At 40.1% G+C, this 22,981-nt stretch overlaps 1 protein-coding gene across 1 annotated transcript in view; it reads left to right on the forward strand.

Annotated features, from left to right (window-relative positions):
- The window catches only part of LOC116737828 (pappalysin-2-like), a 123,714-nt gene that overhangs the window by 84,002 nt on the left and 16,731 nt on the right, over positions 1-22,981 (forward strand). Inside the window, exon 3 of the mRNA XM_032591706.1 lies at positions 16,809-16,954. Within this exon, the coding sequence (XP_032447597.1) occupies positions 16,809-16,954 (146 nt within the window). The remainder of the gene's footprint in view (positions 1-16,808; positions 16,955-22,981) is intronic.

Genomic DNA, 22,981 nt, shown 5'->3' on the forward strand with positions numbered 1-22,981 from the left:
TCATTATTATCTATGTGTTAATGCTTTCTGAATTCGTATACTGCTCAGATCTAAAGCACCATATATACCTGTCCAATAAGCATCTCTCATTTGATTATCACAGATGACTTCAAACTCCAACCCAGACTTGTTCCACCTCCTACTTCTGAATGCTCTTCAGTGAGCTGTACTACCCAGTTCCTTAATTTGAAAACCCAGAAATCGTATTGGTCTCTTCCTGTTCGTCACCCTATCTCATCCAATTGATCACCAATTTCTGTGGACTCTACCCCTAAATATCTCTCAAACCCATCCACAGCCTTCCAAGAGGCTTCTCTGCCTCCAGTTTTGCATTCTTTGAATCCATTCTCCACGCTTCCCTGCTTTAAAGAACTCTAAACTTCTTAACTATGATTTGCAAGAACTCTCAGGATCTTACTCAGAGTAAGGCCGCTGTTACTCTGTTCAGCATCAATCTTTCCACTTCTCTCCAACTCTCATGAACTCTCTCTTCCCCAGGCCGTGACACCTTGTATCAATGGCTGCCTCTTCCTCTTAGGCCACTCCCTGACCAGGATAATGCCTTCTTGTCTGCCAGGACTTGCTATAATGAATGTCAATTCTGAGAAGACTTACCTAGTGCCTTAGATCTTGGTCAGCTGCTCCTGTCTGTGGACTGTCACGACACATTGACTTTCTTTTAAGAACATCTGCTGAGTCACAGTGCGATGGCCCATTTCCTTGTTATCTCCGCTACCAGGCCACAAACTCCATGAGTTCGGGAGTGCTATCTGGGTTGTTCAGCCTCGTACCCCAGTTGTTCAGCACTGGTTTAGCAGGTATTCAGTACACACTGTCTGAACTAACGAGTGTGTTGTCCTGCCTTCTGAAGTCAAAGCGTAAAGGATTTGCAGTCATCATAGTCCTGTTATTATAGGATTATTCACCTTCCCCACCATGCAGTAGAACAGAAAGTTAAGAGTTTGGTTTGGTGCATGTGTATCGTCAGAAAGAACCGACTTCTATAGTGTTGGCATGTGTGTGGCATATTACGTAAAGAATGCTTTGCCCAAAAATAGGATTTGAAGAAAACCTTTTACAATGTTCTAAAGCTACGGAAGAAGGAGCTTTAGGAAAAGAGAAAAGAGAAACACAAAGGAAGGGCAGGAAAAAGAAGTCACAAACAGAAAGGGAGGCAAACCATAGGAGATTAAATACAGAGAGCTGACTGAGGGTCAGTGGGGGTGAGGGTTGAAGGGGTGGGGAAAATGGGTGATGGGCATTGAGGAGGGCTCAATGTTGGGATGAGCACCAGGTGTTGTATGTAAGGGATGAATCACGAGAATCTACTCCCAAAGCCAAGACTACACTGTATACAAAGTGTGTTAGCTAACTTGACAATAAATTTTTTTTTTTTAATTTTTTTTTTCAACGTTTATTTTTGGGACAGAGAGAGACAGAGCATGAATGGGGGAGGGGCAGAGAGAGAGGGAGACACAGAATCGGAAACAGGCTCCAGGCTCTGAGCCATCAGCCCAGAGCCCGACGCGGGGCTCGAACTCACGGACCGCAAGATCGTGACCTGGCTGAAGTCGGACGCTCAACCGACTGCGCCACCCAGGCGCCCCGACAATAAATTATTTTTAAAAAAACCCAAAAACCACAAAGGAATGACTAAAATATTGGATGATTTCATGGATTTTTACCATTAGTTGAAACATATTATGTCCACTCCGGTTACTCACAAGGACCGCTCCTCCTGGGAAACGCTTCCTATTTTTAAACCCAGTGTAATACCTGTGGAATTACACTGCCCATTCCTACCCAGACCCAGAGAGTTTATTGTTATGCACTGTATTTGCCAAGAACCTGCTCTGTCTTTAGTCACCAGCAAAGAGTTGTCAAAGAGAGCATATTTTTGTCTTTGGGCATATTTTTGTCTCTTGCTCTCTGTCAGAGGCGGCAGGTCCTATATGTTACTCTTTGAAGTTTGGCTCTTTCAGAAGTCTCTAGACCACTATGGGAGGCGGCAATATTGGCAGATTTGTGAGGGAGGAAGAATAGAGTGTTCTCTGGTTCGACTTCCAGTTACAGTCCATGTCTACCACTGATATATTCAACTTATATTAAATGAGCACCTGAGGGGCGCCTGGGTGGCTCAGTCGGTTAAGCGTCTGACTTCAGCTCAGGTCATGATCCTATGGTTCGTGGGTTTGAGCCCCGTGTCAGGCTCTGTGCTGACAGCTCAGGGCCTGGAGCCTGCTTCGGATTCTGTGTCTCCTTCTCTCTCTGCTTCTCCTCCACTTGTGCTCTCTCTCTCTCTCTCTCTCTCTCTCTCTCTCAAAAATGAATAAACATTAAAAAAATGAGCACTTGATAATATGCAAGATGATATACTAAGTTGCTCTTACACTGAGAAAGACATAGTACTCAACTTCTGGGAACTTTGTCCAGATACTAAAATAACGAATGCTCTATAATATTGAAATAAAGAAGTATCTGTTTTATAAATGCTAATTTTTTCTTAACAGAAATATAACTATATAAATATACCAAATTGTCAATGTTTTAAAATGTTTTATTGTTGAATTAATAGTACATTGTTCAGAATCCCACTAGTTCCTCCCCCATCCTTAGACTAAACTGCACCCAGGCAATGACTTTTGGAAATCTCATGTAAACTTTACAACCCCATCTCAACATGTGCTAAGGAAATGTGCACTTATTTAATATTGTATTTAATAAAACATTTCTTATTAAAAATTAAAGCTCTATTATATATACTTACATACATTTGTATATATACATATATAACACACCAATACAGAATATATACATATATGTATGTGTGTGTATATGGGTGTGTTTGTGTTATATGCGTATATATATGTATATATATATATATATATATATATATATGTCTGTATACAGAATAATACAAAGAATAGAAAATTAGTTTATAGCTCATTACTTGTTTCATTTCCTTCCAGATATCTAGATTGACATGTATATGGTTTTAAATAAATGGAATTACATTACACTTACCATTGCACTGCCTGCTTCTTCAATCAGTACTATATTGGGGTCACTTTTCTATTTTAATACATAAAGATCTAGTTTTTTTTTTAATTAAAATTTTTTATGTTTATTTTTGACAGAGAGAGACAGAGAGAGAGAGAGAGAGAGAGTGGGGGGGGGAGGGGCAGAGAGAGAGAGGGAGGCAAAGAATCCAAAGCAGCCTCCAGGCTCTGAGCTGTCAGCACAGAGCCCGACGCAGGGCTCAAACTCATGAACCATGAGATCATGACCTGAACCAAAGTTGCATGCCCAACAGACTGAGCCACCCAGGCGCCCCAGATCTAATTTATTTTTAATGACTTCGTGGTATGAATGTTATATACATTATGTACTTTTAATTTATCTTGTCAGATCCATGTTAATGGAAATTTACATTATCTATATTTTATTGTACTCTTGTTTGCTATTACACTCTTCTATTAGCATAACATATGCTGTTATACTGTCGTGTTATTATACTTTTTAATGTTGCTATTATACTGTTATTGTTCATGCATATTTGAAACTCATACAAGTTAAGTATATCAAGATAGGGTTTCTACTGTTGGAAAACACTGCCAAAGCAGGCTTACGTATTGCTATTGTGCATTGTAGACTAGACTGAATAAGGTAGAGGCTCGGATTTCATGGCTCATTTCTGGCTGGGGTAATCAGACTGGACTTTACAGAAGTGAGCTAGAAAAGGGGACTTGGATGTTAGTTACAGTTTTGATAATTGTATATGTGAGGGGAGAACAGCATAAGCAACACAGGGAGGCAAAGAAGAAAAACCAGAAGCAGGTGTGTCATCAACAATAAATCAATTTAGCTCAGTCAATGGCATAGTGGTGCTGGTGCAAGCCTGAAGGGTAGACTGGGGTTAGATTATGGGGCTTTACGTGGCAACTGAAAGGATTTTAAAGGACTGTTGTGTAGGCCACAGGGAACCAAGAGTAAGCAGGGAGACACCAGCTTTGATGTTGTGCAGGGTGGGCTGGAGTGGAGTGGAGATTAGAGAGAAAAATAGGAAGACATTTTAGTCCATGGCGAATACAGTAAAAAGGATCTATTCCATCCAGATAGTGATAGTGGCAAGGGAATGCAGCAAATAGTAGAATTATTATAGCATGAATAGAAAATTAAATTAGACTGGGTCATCTGGGGCAGGTGGGAGAATAAAATCGGGTAGATGACCTGTAGATTTGCATTGTTGAGGGCTGTATGAGTTTCCTTGAACTGCCATTGCAAAGTATCCTACAATGGGTGGCTTGAACAGCAGAAACGTATACTCTTGTGTAGTTCTGGAGGCTGGAGGTCTGAGATCAAAGTCTTAACAGGTGGATTCCTTCTAAGGGCTGTGAGGGAGAATCTATTCCAGATCTATCTTCCAGCTTCTGGTAGTCTCAGGTGTTCCTTGGCTTATAAGCTTCATTTAAAAAAAAAGCTTCATTTTCCCTGTCTCTTCACACTGTCTTCCCTCTATGTCCAGATTTCTGCTTTTTAAAAAATATAATTTATTGTCAAATTGGCTTCCATACAACAGACAGTGCTCATCCCAACAAGTGCCCTCCTCGATGCCCATCACCCACTTTCCCCTCTCCCCCACCCCCCATCAACCCTGTTTGTTCTCTGTATTCAAGAGTCTTCTTATGGTTTGCCTCCCTCCCTCTCTGTTTGTAATTCCCCCCCCTTCCCTTCCCCCATGGTCTTCTGTAAAGTTTCTCAAGGCCCACATATGAGTGAAAACATATGATATCTGTCTTTCTCTGACTGACTTATTTCACTTAGCGTAATACCCTCCAGTTCCATCCACATTGCTGCAAATGGCATGATTTTATTCTTTCTCATTGCCAAGTAGTAGTCCACTGTATATATAAACCACATCTTCTTTATCCATTCGTCAGTTGATGGACATTTAGGCTCTTTCCACAATTTGGCTATTGTTGAAAGTTCTGGGATTTCTGCCTTTTATAAGGACACAATCATATTGGATTAGGGCTCACCCTAATGATTTCATCTTAATTTGGTCATCTGCAAGGACCATATTTCCCAATAAAGTCACATTCACAGATAGTGGAGATTAGGATTCAACATCTTTTGGGGGGGACACATTTCAGCCCACAACAAGGGCTATCCTGGTAGAAATATTTAAAAAGTGTGAGAATCGAAAAGAGGGAGCTATAGATGTAGAAATCAGTTGTATTAAGATAATCATTGAGGAGTGTCTGGGTGGCTCAGTCAGTTAAGATTGGACTCTTGATTTCGGCTCAGGTCATGATCTCATGGTCATGAGATCGAGCCCCACGTGGGGCTCTGTGCTGGGCATGGAGCCTCTTTAAGATACTTTCTCTCCCTCTGCCTCTCCCCTGCTTGCTCGCTCTCTCTCTGTCTCAAAAAAAAAAATAATAATCACTGAAACAATGAGAATGTGTTAGATCTTCAACATTGTGACAATTCAGAGTTGTAAGGGATAGTTTGATTTTATATCCTGTTTGATATAAGACTTATTTCTTCAATATCTCTGCAGAGTTATCCTTTAGCTTTAGCTTGGATATTTCTAGGAATAGGGAATTCATTCCGTAACAACTAAAATGTATTTTTTTTAATATATTGAGGCAAAATATACCTCCGCGTAATTTTACCCACTGGCTCTAATCCTTTCCACTGCTATACAGAGCACGGTCCTTACATGTCATTGAACTGCAAACATTTAACCAGTTTTCAGGCTGCCCTCCTACCCCTGCCTCCTAGATTAAATAATGCCCCATTTCTTCTGCCATTCTTCACACAGCATTGTTGTCAGATCTCCCTCTTCTGGACATGTCTAAGGTTCCAACGTCCTTAGAGGAGGATAGACTAACCAAGCACAGGTCTGTTTATGGCAGTGCAGTCTTTGTGGCCAGCATGGAATCCTAGGGGTCTGTACATTTTCCCCCAGGGAGTGATGGAACGTTGTTGGCAACTGAAATCCGTAGGCATTTTTTCCCTATTAATTGGTGCCAAACCCAGAGTTTTGCTATAGTTTAGCAATTGTGTTCTCTTTTTGTGTTTAAAGTTTATTTATTTATTTTGAGAGAGAGAGAGAGAGAGAACGAGAACACACATGAGCAGGGGAGGGGCAAAGAGAGAGAGAGGGAGAGAGAGAGAGAGACAGAGAGAGAAAGAGAGACAGAGAGACAGAGAGAGAGAGAGAGAGAGAATCCCAAGCAGGCTCTGCACTGTCAGCGCAGAGTCCAATGTGGGGCTCGAACTTCTCAACCATGAGCCATGACCTGAGCTGAAATCAAGAGTCAGACGCTTAACTGACTGAGCCACTGAGACGCCCCCTCTTTTTGTGTTTAAATTTGGCTTTTGCATTCCAAGCTTTTGCATTTTACCTTTGAGTTTACCCCTATAATTACTACTTTTTGAGACCTCTTTGAATCTTTATTCTGCCACCCAACATATGATCTCTCTTCAATTCACGTCATTTGTACACTTACAAACTTGCATTGTATGAAGTTCTGCAAGATGTTGATTATATAACCCAATGAAATAGGGACAAATACAGATACTGAGGCCAAGATATTGAACTGCCTTCAGACAGTCCCTAACTTTGATGCAAGTTGTTATGAATGTGTAATAGTGCACATTTCTCCACCCTCTCTATAAAGATCTCATGAACGATGTATCACATATCCTGTTAAATCAAGGTACATTTCTCCAAGGAATCATCTATGCTGGCAAGTCCAACAAAATACCCAAAGCAACGACAAAGAAATGTGATTACCTTTGCATGATTTTTTTTTTCTAAGTGAGCCCATAGTAGTGCCCATAATCACTTTTTTCTTACCTTAGTAGTAACAATTTGCCTATTTAATAACACACTGGAAATATTTCCAGGAGTTGACCCTGAGCTCGCTGATCTGTAATTTCCAAATCTCTCCTTCTACTTTTAATGGAACTTGAAATACTTTTCAGTCTTCAGCTGTCTTGCACCTCTCTGTTACCCACAAAGGCTCATTGTTGTGTAAGTATCCAAACATGTCTTTTGGAGATTTGAGAGTATAAGTCTTATGATTCCAGAGGCCAGTTCATTCAAAAACAATTCTTACACTATTTCTTCCATCAATTAGGACTTCTAGTTGTTGTTGTTGTTGTTGTTGTTGTTGTTGTTTTTCGGTCATGTATATATTTGGCTTGACTATATCTTTCCTGACTTTTCTACTTGAGGACTAAAATCAAATTTGAAAACACAGCTGGAATATCATCTCTGAATCAGTCAGTATTTAGATGCAAAACACACAAAGCATGGTTGCCATTTTAATGAAAAAGGCTTCAATACAGGAATTTTGTTGCTCACAAAGTTTTTGCAAGGGCTGGCGTAGTAGGATGTAGGTTGGGCATCCAGGGTACCTCCCAGAGCAGCACTGAAGAACTGGTCTGCAAGTGGAGCCAGTTCTTGGGAAGGTGGGGAGTCCTGAGGTCCCCGTGCAACTGCTGGCTTCCAGAACACACTGTATGGCCACTGTCAGGAGGTCAGGAAGCCACCTCTGTGCCACCATTGCAGTGACGCTGTGCCTGCCAGAGCCACACCAGGAACAGGTGTTTGCCCCACACCCTAACGCTGGTGGCTGGGCACGAGAACGCTGTCAGCCAGCCACAGATGCAGGCAGAGAAAGAAAAACAGGCGGAAGTGAGCTCTTCACCTCACTGCCATCTTCCAACAAGAGCACAGCTGCTAGGCGGACTCTAAATCACATCCGGATCCTTACGTACAAGAGACGTGGGAAAATGTGCCATTCAACTCTTCTGTCCTCTGGAGCAGGAACACACTAGAAGGAGGGTAGAATAATGTGCGCAAACCAATTCACGATGTCTGACACCAAGTTGACCATGCCTCATTAATGTGTGGTTCTCCCAGCCGATTTTTCACTCCGTTTTCTGTTCTTGCATGTCGTTTTTTGGTTTTTTTTTTTTAATTTTTATCCCGGTATAGCTAACATACAGTGTTATGTTAGTTCCAGGTGTACAATATAGCGATTCAATAATTCTGTACGTTACTCAGTGCTCCTCATGACAAGTGTAATTTTGCGGGCACTGCCATTATAGTGTCTTTCACCCTGTATGACAATTATTTGTTCACATGATTGTGTTCCTCATTAGACTGAGTTTCTTGAAAACAAGAGTTGTGTATTACGTATTTTTTTTATTGCCAAGGCCCAACACAGTGACTCACAGATGCTGGGGAAACCAATTTAAGAATAGAAGAAAGGATGTGTGCTTTGGAGTCAGAGGAGCTTGGGTTTAAAACTTGCCTCCAACACTTACAAGCTGTGTGGTTTGGGGCAAGTGACGTGAATTCTGTAAACTTGAGTTTCTTATATGTAAAGCAAAATAAATACACTAAACTCATAGGAATGTTGGGAGCTTTACATGAGAAAATATATAGGAAGCATCTGTCATATAGTTGGGACTCAGTTAATTTTGAGCATTGTTATTATTAGGGCAAATAAATGGTTGCCAGGTTAATGAATCATTGAATAGATTTCCACTTTCACAGTTATTTGTCTTGGCAACAAGGCAAACTTTGAAGAGCTCAGCTTTTTCTCCCCTTCTGTGTCATTCTATTCTCTATTTTGCTTATTATTCTGAAAAATGGAAATTTAAAAATTTATCATTCTTTGCATTTTTTCCCATTTTTTTGCTGGTCCTGAGCTTTATCTTCTTTTGACCTCTCTCTTCCTCTTTTTTTTTCTTTTTAACAGTTTTATGCAGTTCCTCTTTCTAAAATCGACATGTGTTATTTTAAAATTTTAGGTGAGCAGATAGTCCCTTCACAGAACCTGGTTCTATTTGATGCTTTGTGTCTCTTTTTGCCTTTATCGGGACAATCTAGAATTAAGTGCATTTTCGCGGTTTCTACTTCCAAAGGGCCATGTTCCCCTTGAGCATCCTGGGCCAAGGAATCATTCCTCACTTTTGGAAATCTGTTTCCCTAAAGTTTCGAGGCTGTTGTTAACCAGCCTCACCTGTGGCAAAAAGTAAAATGTAGTTTCTTTCATTGAAGGAACACATCCACTTCATGTAACCAGATAGTTCTTCCCTCCTAGTAAGAATTACAGCCAAACTGTCATATTCCCTTTGTTGTTTCCTGAACTTTTTGAGAGAGATCGTCAGGAAGTAGGGAGAAGTATTTATCAGACACGCTGCCATTGTTATTAGCAAAGTCAGCCTTTTGGCAGAGATAGTGGCATCTGAAATTCTGGGTCATTACTATATTTTTATTTTGTGTCCGTTTTGGCACCTGTTTGGGGAGGAATCAAAACTATCCATTGCCCGACAGGGCCAGCTACAATTTGTGCCTAGAAAAGATTCATTGTGATTTCATTTTCACTAAAAGCTTTTCATTGTGGGTTTACTTCAGGTTTTAGATTTAGGTTGTGTTTGCTTTTTTTTTTTTTTTTTTTTTTGTGCACTGTGGTGTCATCTCCATTTCATTTTAATTTTTTTCTTGTAAGAAAGGTACATCCCTCCTGAGACATAACCCATAATTAGTTCCCCATCACATCTTTCTTTTAAGTAGGTATTCACACACAATGCAGAGCTCAGTGTGGGCTTGAATTCACTACCCTGAGATCAAGATCTGAGCTGAGATGCTCAACTGACCGAGCCACCCAGGCGCCCCATCAAGTTTTGGGGATGATACTTGCTTTCTTCTATTAACGATGTTTGAGCTTTGTTGCTAGCTATGTAGTCGTCTGAGGGCGTAGGCACTGCTATTACCGATGATAAGGTTTGTTGAATGATTATGTGTGGTTTTATAAATGTTATTTCATTTTTCCTCTCAATAATTATATACAGTAGATACTTCATTATTCTCGTTTTATGGACGAGGAAACTGAGGCGTAGTGATGGTAGGTGCCTTGCCAGGGCCACATGGCCAACGAGTGAAAGAGTTGGGGACTCAAAACCAAGTCATTCTGGCTTGAGAGCCCGTGCTCCTCAGGATAGTGACACACTGACCTCCTCTGACCATTGGTCTGATCATTTTCTCTTGATTCTACTGAGTACCTCCTCCATCACACTCTTCCTTTCCCTTATCTGACCTAACAAGCTCTCTGGGTATTTTCATGCTCATCTTCCAAATAAGTTTCATGGTATGGCTCCCTTGATAAGGTAGGCAAGCTTATCACCAAGAACTGGAACCATGGCAACTCAGATAACCCAGAATAATCTTCTCATCTTAAGGGTAGTACTTTTAATCACTTCTGCAAAGCCCTTTTTGCCATGTAAGGTAACATATCCCTAGGCTCCAGGGATTAGAGTGTGGCCATTTGGGAACATTATTCTGCCTGCCACAGAAGATACTGCGACCCTGGACTTCAAACCCTTTTGATCTCTAGTTATTTCTTTTACTTCAGCCTCAAGGTCTTACAACACTTAAATGTTTCTTAAAAAAATTTTTTTAATGTTTATTTTTGAGAGAGAGAGAGAGAGAGAGAGAGAGAGAGAGAGAGAGAGAATGTGAACAGGGGAGGGGCAGAGAAGAGAGAGAGGGAGACAAAGAATCTGAAGCAGGCTTCAGCCTCTGAGCTGTCAGCACAGAGCCCAAGGCGGGGCCCGAACTTATGAACTGTGAGATCATGACCTGAGCCAAAATCAGCAACTGAGCTACCCAGGCGCCCCAACTGTTCAATGTGTCTGAATAATAGTTCCATTTTTCTTCTAGTAGTATTACTCATTCCCATATGAATTAGCAATAGTGAGTTAATGTTTTGGGTGTAATAAGTATTGTCAGGTGTTTCATATTTGAATCTGAAGAAAAAATATATTCCCAGTTGATGATGTCCTAATATATCTAGCCTCTTTTATGGCATTCAGAGGAGAAACAATAATCATCATGGTGTCTTTTTCCTTGGGCCTTGTTAGCAGGTGACTGATTATATTGAGGAGAGTAAAGTGGAGGGGAGGGAGGAGTGAGAGAGGAATCCTAGGTTTTCTAGTTGTGCCACAGAGAGGGTAATAAGAGTAGCACCAATTCAGAGACAGACACTGGAGAAGTAGGAGTGGAAAAAAAAGACTGAGTTCAGTGTCAGAGACAAATGTAGTCACTTGGCCCTGTGGGCATGAGTGAGGTCATGCTACCATTAACAATCAAATTACATTAGTTCAATATATAACCAAAATCTTACCCTCAGACAACGTTCCCTTTCTGTAGTATTTCTGGGAGTCTCCATAAGGGGTGTGCCTTAAACACTCATGGCCACCAGTTTCTGCGGTTCTCCTGTTGTTTGCCATTGAACTCTGGCAATGGTATGTACCTTGCCTGCTGACACTCAGCATTTCCAGCTGATGCTCTTGCCCTCACTGTTTCTCTAGGGAAAAGCTGGCCTCCTGAGAGAGCTGGCTTCCAATGCAACCCAAGGTTGTAAAACTCTCAAGTGCTAGAATGGTGCTGACATCCCTTAATTCTTTCCAGAAATGGAGAGAGTGTCCCTTATCCTCAACTGGTGCTTCATTTTGTTATTAGGCCTGAAAGCATTGCTTGTGTATCCTGGGTTGCACTGATTTTATGAAACGACTGCTGTTTGTTTTTTCCTGAGGAGCTCAAAATCCAGTCTATAAAATTAGGTAGGGGACAAAATGCCATTGTGGTCCTTCCCTTGTCCTAGCCTTTTTGACTTTCTGTGGCCACAGACATATTCTTCCTCTGTGTTTAGCCAAACAACCCTTCCTGCATATCTGTCCATGGAAAAGATGTCCATAGATTCATTGGTCAGATCACTATTTATTTCAGATTTACTGAGCTTCACTGTATATGAATTCTTTTGTGCTCAGGTAGAACCATCCATCACATTGACATTTTGACCTCAAGATGTCTGTATATGGTCTAGGTGGAGATGTCCTGCTTTAAAATAGAAGCAAGAATCTAATCTATAGTCATCTCTCTCTCTCTCTCTCTCTCTCTCTCTCTCTATCCCTCTCTCTCTCTGAGAGTTACCCAAGCACTGATGATGCTTTCAAGTTCAGATGTAGAAGAGTTTCCACTAGTGAACAAGGAGCATGACAAAAGAATGTACCCGAACAGGACCACTGGACCCTGGGGAATAACTTTTAAGGATTAGAAAGGGGAAAGAGGAGCCCTTTTGAGAGTGGTCTCAAAAGCAAGAATACAGCCAGAAAAGAACATTGCAAAAAAAAAAAAGCAAAGGAAGTAGAGAACTTTAAGAAGCAGGAAGTAAGTAAATATAAAAATACAGCAAAGGATTCCCATAAGAAGGTGACTGAACTTTTCTCATTTTGTAGGAAGGGACAGTTCTGAGGTCACTGACAACTTTAACAAAAGCAGTTTTGATAAAGTGGTGCCAATGAAAGCCAGGTTACAATGGGATTAGGGGGTACATGGGAAAAAGTCATGGGAGATTAGGAAATTATTCTTTCAAGAAGTTTGAATTGGAAAGGGAGAAGGAAAAAGAGAGGGTGTTAGCTATTATTTGCTCAGAAACCTCATCCTGTGGGACCAGAGATAAGGGAATAAAAATAGGTAAAGAAGGGTGTGTGTGTGTGAGTGTGTGTTAGCATTCGTGATGAATGGCTTCAATTTTACCATTGAAGAAGGAGGCATGATCATTTACTAAGAGTCAGGGGATTAAGAGATTGAAGTTGGTGGGAGAGGATGAACAAAAGAAGAATCGTGATCTCCAATCATTCCTGGAGAGGAAGTGACCATAAACAAGTCTAAGTAGAGACAAGTAGAATTAAAGATCTACAGGAGACCAGGAATAAAAAACCACTCTGAGTAGAGGTGACTGTGAGAATGAGGTGGGAGGGGGGGGCAACTGGAGGTAAGGAAGTCAAAAAGAAGACTGTTTTCAGTGATGTTTCACATAGATGTTGAAATTTCTCAGGTTACGATAGGAGGTGGGGAAGGAGAAGGCTTTGGGCGAGATGCTGAAACCCTCGATGTGTATGGACTAACCAGAAGGTGGGAAGAGAAGAAGAGTATAAAGTGTATGGTGATGTAGTAGAGTCCCATGCACCTAAGGGCAGGGGGAATTTGAGAGAAGGAGAAAACTGTTTTTAGAGTTGCACTGGGCACTGGGAGAACACTAGTTGGTACTCTGTGGACTGCTAAGCCCCGTGGTGCGGGCGCAATGAAAGGGTTGGGGAAGCAGGCCAAAGGTGATGTCAACCAAGAGGGAGAAGCATGGTTGGCAAAGTGCATGGGAGATGAGGTGGCAGACCCTTCTGCACACACTGGGTAGAGAACCATCGTGTAAAGTAATGACAGCAAGGTTTTGATCTAACCAACCGAAAATACTCCAACTTCGGCACCGTTGTTGCCATGACACTGATTGGCTGAAGGGCCTTGGGAGCACCCGGTTTTGTTGTCACAGAGGCTGCTGTTCACCTGTAGAAGGGCCTTCCTCTGGAGAGGGCTTGCTCTGGCTGTGGGAGGTCTCGGGGCACACGTGCATCATTTATGTCTTATTTTTCAGCATGCCAATTTTTGATGGCCGGTTCAGTGTCCTTCAGACAGCCTGTGATCTTTTTCTTCTTTCTGCCTCCATTCTTGAAATTATTTCTGTTAGTCTACAAAGGAATCAGTTATTCAACTATTAAGCTAGAGCACAAATAGGCATGCTTTATATTCTTTCACTTCTCCTTAGAAACGAAGCAAAAGTTGGGGTTGCATGTACTCTCAAGACACTGGAGTGTGGCTGGGAGTCAGCAGTCGAGGAGCCACGGCACGGATCCAAATGAATGCACTAAGTCTGGGGGACAAAGAAATACAGGTCTAGATAGCAGGCAACGGTTAATCCCAAACCAGCAGGTTGCTGTCATAAAATGGTGAGGCGGGTATGCATTCTTCCAGGGGCCATGAGCAGTGGGCGGAACAACTTGATATGTGTGCCTCAAGCAGAACTTGTTTCTGAGACAATTTTTATAAACATCAAACGCAATTTCACTTTGGTTGGTCTGAGACCTCAGAGAGAATTTTATGGTGAGTACCTCAGTCCAGGGTATGGGGAATATGAGCAAACGGAGATCCTGGCAGAAATTAAGCAGATTAATTCAGTTCATCTCCCTTTCCATACACGGTCTGGTCAGTTCAAAAAGCTTATGCTTTTTCTGACATTTATGTATATTTTTTGACCTTTCTTTGAATAAATTATTTTGCGTATCAAGTCTCTCTCTGAACACATCACTTCTAAAGCAAGATGTTATGCTCTGAATTTAAGAGTAATGTCCATTTTTCCATACCCTAGGTCTAAGCCAGGCTCTGGTCACATCAGTAAGTTGTTTATCTTTATTAGCTCTAAGTTCTGAAAAGGTGTACATGTTATTATAGGCAAGGCATCCTACATGCAAAGTGGACACACTGATAGCTACAGCTTTACTCTTTATAGATTAAGCAATAATCTAGAAAAAATATCTTTGTTGCCAACAAAATAAGATTATCTTCTACCAGTTCATTTAATGACTATTTCCAACCATCTCTAGCTTTTTAAAATGTATTCCCCCCTTATATGTGCTGATTTCCATCTACACATATCTCTGTGGAGTGCAAGAGTCAGAGCAACCACACCCAGTTTGCCACCAGCATGACATAAACACTCTCATCTGGAAGAGTATTTTATGGCTTGAGAGAGGATTGGGCAAAAAGAACAAGGGAGATGAGTAGAACCAGCTAATGAGGCTGGTGGAGGAGGAGGCCTCTTGGAGTGTGCTCAAGGGAAATTAGTGCCACTGCTGGGTTGAGGGAGGACAGAAGGATGGTAGCCAAGGCTGGTTAATGGCAGACAGAGAAGCCAGTAACACACAGATAGCCCAAGTAAACCATGCCAGGAGCAGGGGGATTTGGGGAAAGCGAGGGAGGAGAAAAGAGAAAAAAAAAAAAACCTGTCAAATTACCAACTCCCAATTTTAATGGGGACTCTGAAATAGAAACAGAGAAAGGGTGTGACTTGTCTTTTTTGGTACCTTGAGCTGTGTGTAGGCTCAGTCTCTGATTCTTTCTAAGCTTATTTCCTTCCCTTCCCCTTCCCTTCCCTTCCCTTCCCTTCCCTTCCCTTCCCTTCCCTTCCCTTCCCTTCCCTTCCCTTCCCTTCTCTCTCCCCATTCATGCTCTCTCTGCTCCTTTCTTCTGGCCCTGCTTCTCCATGTTGAAGAATTGTTTGATGTCATCATAGCTCCAAACCATCAATTTGTCAGTACAGGAAATTGTCATTATTTTTCATAAAGGAGAAAGGGAAAGAGAATGTGACTAATATCCAGGGAAAAGCAGGCGACAGTCCAAAAAACATTGTGTCTCCAGGAAAGCAGCAGAAGGAATATCCCTCTGATCACATGTGACATCACCTCGTGGAATTTGGATGATTTCTTGGGGCTTAGAACGATTTTTCCAAGATATTATAAGTCAATATGAAAAAGTATTTTTTAAATCTGTTTTCTCCCAAGTATCTGTGGTTCGAAAGCAAACTCTTTTTTGTTTCTTAACTTTTATTCCCCTTTTTTTTGGTTCTGTTCCAAAGAACACAGAAACAATCTTCTTTGGGATCTCTATTTTTTGGGTACTCCCTGCCAGTATATCCTACATGTGGATTAAATAGATTGCATCAACAGTGTGGTTGGGAGGCAGAACAAGCAAGAGAAGAAGGGTCACGCTGTCCTAACATGAGCTTCTGGATTTCAGCTGGTCTAGCAGAATGGCAGCAATGAAGCATGATCTGTGAAGGAAATTTCCAACTGATGTTGAGGGAGCTGTCTGCCCAGTTCAAGCTGTGACAGGGACATTCCCCTTTGTGAGTGGCAGACCATGATCACTACGGGAAGCATCCAGTGGATCCAAAGGGCCACTGGGCTCTGCTTTAGTTGCTTGTTCTTAAAATAGCTCTTCAGTGAGACTGTTGAGTGAGTCTGTTTGCTTATGGTAAGTTTAAAGTTTCACTGATGCGAGGAAGATGAAGGTCTTTGGCTATGTATGAGCTCATAAAGGGACAGCATGCTTGTTTCCCTTTTTTATGGGCCGTATGCATGTGTTTTTAGTAGACCTTTAATTCTGTGCATAAGTGCAAACGTGATATTGCCTAGTGCTTTGAAGGCCACCAGAAAAGATACTTGTTAGGCAGCATAAGGTAGTCGGAGTTGGAGTCGTGTCTACAGATTAAGGGACTAGAAAGAAAAATACATACACAATTAACATTCTTTGCAGTTACTTTATGATATCTTTTCCTACCCATAACTCATCTTTTCTTTTCTCTCTTTTTACTTTATGTTTCCTAGTCACCATTATGTTTTTTTTTTTTAAATAAGGCCCAAAGTCACCATATACTGAAACAGAGATTCAGTTGGTCCTCTGATCATAATAACATTCATGCAGTGTGGCAGAAGGAACCAGGAACTGGGAGTTGGAACTTCACCATGGCCTGGGGTTAATCCTCTGGGCAAATAATTAGGACTATCATTAGATTTATCTTGAAAAAATAACCTAGATGTAGAGTGGGAATGGAGTATGACATCAAACACCGAATATTCATATAAATAATATAGTGCTAAAAATACCGTGCTAATAATAAAATAACTCCACGTTATTTATCGTGGAGTAAATCTGCCAAATGTGTGTTAGTGCCTTTTTTTGTGATCTTCATGACAGTCTGGTCTCTGCCCCTCTGCCCCTCCAGAGGGCAATGCTGGCTGGGAGTGTCAGAGTCTGATTCGGTCTGGCTCTGCTGTTTTCTATGTACTGATCCTCGGCGTGACGTGCTCTCCTCTTGTGTGCTGTCCAGGGCATACATGAGTGTGAAGGAGCTGAAGGAGGCACTGCAGCTCAACAGTACTCACTTCCTCAATGTCTACTTTGCCAGCTCCGTGCGGGAAGACCTTGCAGGCGCTGCCACCTGGCCTTGGGACAAGGAAGCCATCAGTCACCTGGGTAAGTGAAGACCAGATATGGCAGAAAACTTAAGGGGGCCCCAAGGGACTATGCGAAGGGAGTTTGAGGAAAAAAGAAATAAAGAGAAAAATACATTCACTCTGTGAATTCACTGCCTTGGGCTGAGGATGGCTTTTGGGAGAAACTGTCAAAATGTTTAATACAGGTAAGAAAGAGGTATTAGAGCAAACAGTGGCAAATACTCAGGATGTTCTAGACAAATATATGATCTCTAGGTAAATAAGTTGCTGATGTGTAATAAGATCCGTTTTACATCTTGGAGAGCCTCGAGGAGGAAATTAGCAAAGAAGTTGGCTGGACTGTAAAACCTGGTTTGCAGTCATCACTGTGCGGGAAGGCTGGCGTGCTGTGCCTATGGGTCCTCGGGATCCACGGATCCAGGATCGGGGGCCTGAGGATATCCTGGGAAATTCAGGCCGGTGGGACTTGCCTGCTTACCTAGGAAAAGGGTGACACCTTAACACTTGAACCTCTGCATTCTTAAGAAATATAATTCCTGTTACAATGTGTTATCATTGTTATGAAGGAAATCTTACTGATCAGTCAATAAGTCATTAAATCAGTTAATGTGGCTAAAAAGGAATTACTCAATAAAATTTATATGTAGAGTCTTGAGTGGGATTCTATCAAAATTTATTTTAAAACTGCATTACCGTAACTGGGAGGAATCTTTCATGTTGGAAAGAGAATGACTGTAGAGACTAGAAACCATTTTATAAATGACTTGAAATAGGTTATGTGAAGTTAATCTTCTTAGTAATCATTTATGAGGCAGAGAGAAATAAATTGAAGGAAGATCACATAATGCCGTAGATGTGAAATCCATGTATGATTGGGTCATTGTGAAGTAGAGTCCAAAACAGGTTGAATTGATAATTAAAGAAAATATGAGCAAGTTGTCAAAGGACAGCTAGTATTGTGGATTGGGGAAGGTGGAAGACGAGAAGTAGGTTAGCAATAGATGAAAAAATATTGTTTGCTGCTCAGGGGGAAACCAGAACGTGAAGATCTCTGGAGTGAATCAGGTCAACATCTAGAAGGGGTACATATCTCAAGCAAAGGAGGAGACAATAAAAAATTAAACATGGGGTGGTCCCAACTGAATGCTGCGTTAGTATGCTGGGTTCCATTGACTCTATGGTATCCGATACAGTTTTAGGGCTCTGCAATCTTTGTACCACTAAATTTTATATTTGCAGCTCAGGGTACATGAGAAATCAGAAACTTGTGGGGTTAGTGCTTTCTAGATGAAAGCAAATGTGTCATTCTAGCCTTCATGGTAGGCTAGAAGATCATATTCCAATAATGCATTTAGTAATAGTGAGTTCAGAGGAACACGCAACACTGCAAAAAAGTATCCCCAAGTTAGTGCACACCTGATTTGCCAATGTTTAACGTTTTTGGTGTATATGTGAGAGGGTCCTGAAGGCGAGGTTTACCTGGCTGCAGTTTTCATGATTCCCAGATCTATCACTGGGAACTGAATCTATGTGTTTAAAAACCTTTAGAAGTGATCTGTCTGGCCATTATGGAGACAAGTCTTGGACTCCTGATAAGAATCACTGGGCTGGGAGCAGACCACCGAATGTTTTCTAACTTTATTGGAGCTGAGCCATTGACAAGATTCATTTAACTATAAAAATGGATAAAATAAGAAAAAACTTATTTGAAGACATCGGACAACAGCCGAGACAACAAGGATGAACGCCCAATCCCAGTGAGAAGAAAATGCATTAAAGTGAGATCTGTATGTAACTCAGTTGTTTTTTTCCATTCAGGGAAATTGCCAAATTCTCAGTGAAAGGAATAGAGGCAGAGCAGAGAGCAGCTAGAGCCTGATGAAATCTCACTACTGGGGAGACAAAAATTGGAGGTCAGGCCTTCTAAGTCATCCGAGACTCCCATAGAAATGGAAATCCCAAAAAAGAGCCTGATGTTCTGCTCAGAATTTTCTTTTAAAATATCTGCTAACTACTAACCCATGCATTCTTAGGGCTAGTGGCCAAGAAAATAAATAGAAAATAACTTCTAAGAGATTAAAAAACCAAACAATGGTTTCAGGAGTCTCATAGTAGAGGGGAGAAAAAATTGGAGCTGAGGCCCTCCCTGTCAAAGAGGAGGGGCCCTGAGAGACAGAAAGAGCCCATATAATACAAAGCTTAAAATCCAGCCTGGAACACTCTTAAATGTCTGCGTGAAAGAAAGTCATTTGCTTATATTTAAATGCCTAGCAAAAGAAAATTGAATATACTCTAGAGGAAGACAGCATCATGAAGAGCTTCTACAAGTTGTTATGCACAGTATCCAGCAATCAATAAAAAATTATCAGTTATGCCAAGAGACAGGACCAAATGATGGTAAATAAGCAATCGTTAATAAATACAGACTCACAGATTACCCAAATACTGGAGTTATTGGATATTGGCTTTAAGATAATTATATTAATATGTTAAAAATGTATTTAAAATGGAGAGTATATTCAGAGAACTGGAATGAATAATAATGAATTAAATGGAAATTTTAGAACAAAAGATATAGATTGAAATTAGGAAATTAATAGGTTTGTGAGTAAGGGAGAGAATAAAAGAACTAGAAAATTGTAGAAAACATTCATACTGAAGCTCAGGGGGAAAAAGTGTTGGAAAAATATAGAAAATAACTTGAGACATGTGAGACCTGATGGAAATTTTCTAATGTAAATTGGAGATCTGGAAGAAAAAGAAAGCTATCGGGTCAAAAAAGTACCAAGGAGATAATGGCTGAGACTTTTGTAAAGTGACAGAAGTTATCAAACCACAGATTCAAAATGTTTTACAAACCCCAAGAAGGATGAAATAGAAAGAAAATAACAACTAGATCCATTACAGCAAAAGTACTTACCAACAAAAACAGAGAAAAAAAAAACCCTCAGAAGTAGCTAGAGAAAAAAGGTACATTACTTTAAAAGGAGAAACAGTGAGATTCATATGCTGACTTTTCAACAGATACTATGGGGGTCATCAGAGAGCAGATATAATTTCTTAGATGCTAAAAGAAAATAACTGTCAACTTAGAATACTGTATTCAGCAAAAATATCTTTTGAAATGAAGAAAAATTTAAAATATATTCAGACAGATAAAAACTGAGATGGTTTAATATCAGCAGTAAAATAATACTAGAGAAAACTATGCAAGCAGAAAGAAAATGACCCCAGATGAGAAGTAGAGACATATAAAATGGAATGAATGATATTAGGATACAAATATTAAAAGTAATAATAAAAATGTGTTTTTGGTTTAAAATATGGGTAGAATCAAAAGATAACAACAACCACACAAAAGACAGAAAATAAATGAAGTTAAAGAACTTAAGGTGCTTTCCTTGCCTGTATCTAGAAAAATACTGATTTTAGTAATTTTAGACAGTAATAAGTAAAAAATGCATGTTGTTGCCTTTAGGGTGACCATTAAAAGACAAATAGTCTTTTACAAGTTAAACCAGCAAGACATGAATTGACCCAGAAAAGGCAACAAAGGAGAGAAAATAGGAATAAATAACAGAACAAATAGAAACAAAAAGTAAGATATTGATTAAGACCTAATGTATTAGTAATGTTGAATGCAAATGGAAAAAACATATCATTTTTTTAAACAAGATGTCTCATGAAATGTTTTGAGATACCCATATGTTTTAATTTTTTAAAAATTTATTGAGTGAGAGAGAGAGGGAGAGAGAGGAAGAGGAAGCAGGAGTGGGGGAGGGACAGAGGGAGAGGGAGTCTCTTAAGCAGCCTCCATGCTCAGTGTGGAGCCGACGTGGGACTCGATCTCAAGACCATGAGATCACGACCTGAGCAGAAATCAAGAGTAGTATGCTCAACTGACTGAGCCGCCCAGGCCCCTGTAAACATACCACTTTAAAGTCAAAAAATTGTCAGATTGAAAACAAAACCCAACCATGTGGTGCTTGTAAGAGACATTTCTTAAACATGAGAACACAAAAAGACTGAAAGTATAAGGATGAGAATATACATATAATGAAGATACTAGTCCAAAGAAAGTCAGTATAGCTTTCTTATACCAGATAAAGTAAACTTTAAGGTAGTACATATTACCAGAGATAAGTAGGAATACTTTATAATGATGAAAAAGTAAATTCAATTAGAAAATATAACTGTGATAAATTTGTACATCCAATAACACGCCCAAAAATATGTAAAGCAAAATTTGACAAAAAGAAAAAGAAAATAGACAGATCCAAAATCATAGTTGGTGTTTTATTTTTTTTTTTATATATGAAATTTATTGACAAATTGGTTTCCATACAACACCCAGTGCTCATCCCAAAAGGTGCCCTCCTCAATACCCATCACCCACCCTCCCCTCCCTCCCACCCCCCATCAACCCTCAGTTTGTTCTCAGTTTTTATCAGTCTCTTATGCTTTGGCTCTCTCCCACTCTAACCTCTTTTTTTTTTTTTTTTCCTTTTCTCAGAGGGCGCCTGGGTGGCGCAGTCGGTTAAGCGTCCGACTTCAGCCAGGTCACGATCTCGCGGTCCGTGAGTTCGAGCCCTGCGTCAGGCTCTGGGCTGATGGCTCGGTTCTGTGTCTCCCTCTCTCTCTGCCCCTCCCCCGTTCATGCTCTGTCTCTCTCTGTCCCAAAAATAAATAAACGTTGAAAAAAAAAAAAAAAAACAATTTTCTCAGAAAATAGTAAGTAAATAAATATTTAGTAGAGGTCTAGAATATTTGAAAAATGATTAATAAATGACTTAGTTAACAAAATTAGGAAAGTGTATTTAAACAGTGAAGAATATACGGTTCTCATGTGTCATGGAAAATTTACCAAGGGCCAAAAAGTAAATTACAGAGAATTGCCATCAGGAAGTCTTTGCTATCTCATATCACTGGAAAGAAGCTAGAAGTCAATAACAAAAAAAAAAACAAAAAAAAACAACAAAAAACTAGAAAGTCTCCAAATATTTGGAAACTATGTAATAAACTTCTAATTACCTCATGGTTCAAAGAATAAATTGTAAGGGAAATAGGAACATATTTTAAAATGATTATGACAATAGGGTGTATCAAAACTTGTGGTATATACAAGAAACTGTAAGTAGAGTGAAATCTGTAGCTTTATATATTAGAAAAGGAAAAATCGAAGCTATCCATCTCAAGAAACGAGCAAAGAATAGCATATTAAATAAAAAATGAAGACAGAGGAAGTAATAAAAAGAATAATGAAAAAGAGAAGAAATAAAAAGAAAGTAAACATTACTTAGAAAAAAGTTAAGTTTTTTAGGGGAGGGGCCAAGAAAAACTGATCAAAAAATAAAACACGAGAGAGAAAGAATATATTGCCACTATGAGAAATGAAAGAGGCAATATTTTTATATATGCTACAGACATCAATAGCCAATAGGTATTTTCAGCAAATGACGTTACAGCAATTGGGCATTCATGGGCCAAAAAAAATTGAATTTCAATATGAATCTCACACCTTGTAAAAAATTAACTCAACATAGATCAGAGATTTAAATATAAAAAACAAACCTATAGAGCTTTTAAAAGAAAACATAAGAGAAAATCTTCAGGGCAGGGCTAGATGAAGAGTGCTTACATATCCACTCAAAGCATGGTCCATAATAATAAAAACTGATAAATTGGACTTAAAACTTAAAAAATTTTCTCTGAGAAACACTTTGTTAAGATGAACAAAGAAATGGCAGACTTGGAGGCAATATTTGAAGACCACACATCTCCTAAAAGATCTGTATCTAGGATATATAAAGAATTTCAAAATTCACTAGTAAGATATTCCAGTTAGAAAATGGGCAGAGACATTCAGGGCACCTGGGTGGCTCAGTCAGTTAAGTGTCCAACTCGATTTCAGCTCAGGTCATGATCTCATGGTTTGTGGGACCGAGCCCCATGTCGGGCTCTGTGCTGACAGTGGGGTGGGGGTGGGGGCCTGCTTGGAGTTCTCTCTCTTCCTGTCTCTCTGCTCTTCCCTCTCCCTCTCCCTCTC

This window comes from Lynx canadensis, chromosome F1 (genome assembly GCF_007474595.2).
Source record: "Lynx canadensis isolate LIC74 chromosome F1, mLynCan4.pri.v2, whole genome shotgun sequence".
NCBI classification, from domain to species: domain Eukaryota; kingdom Metazoa; phylum Chordata; class Mammalia; order Carnivora; family Felidae; genus Lynx; species Lynx canadensis.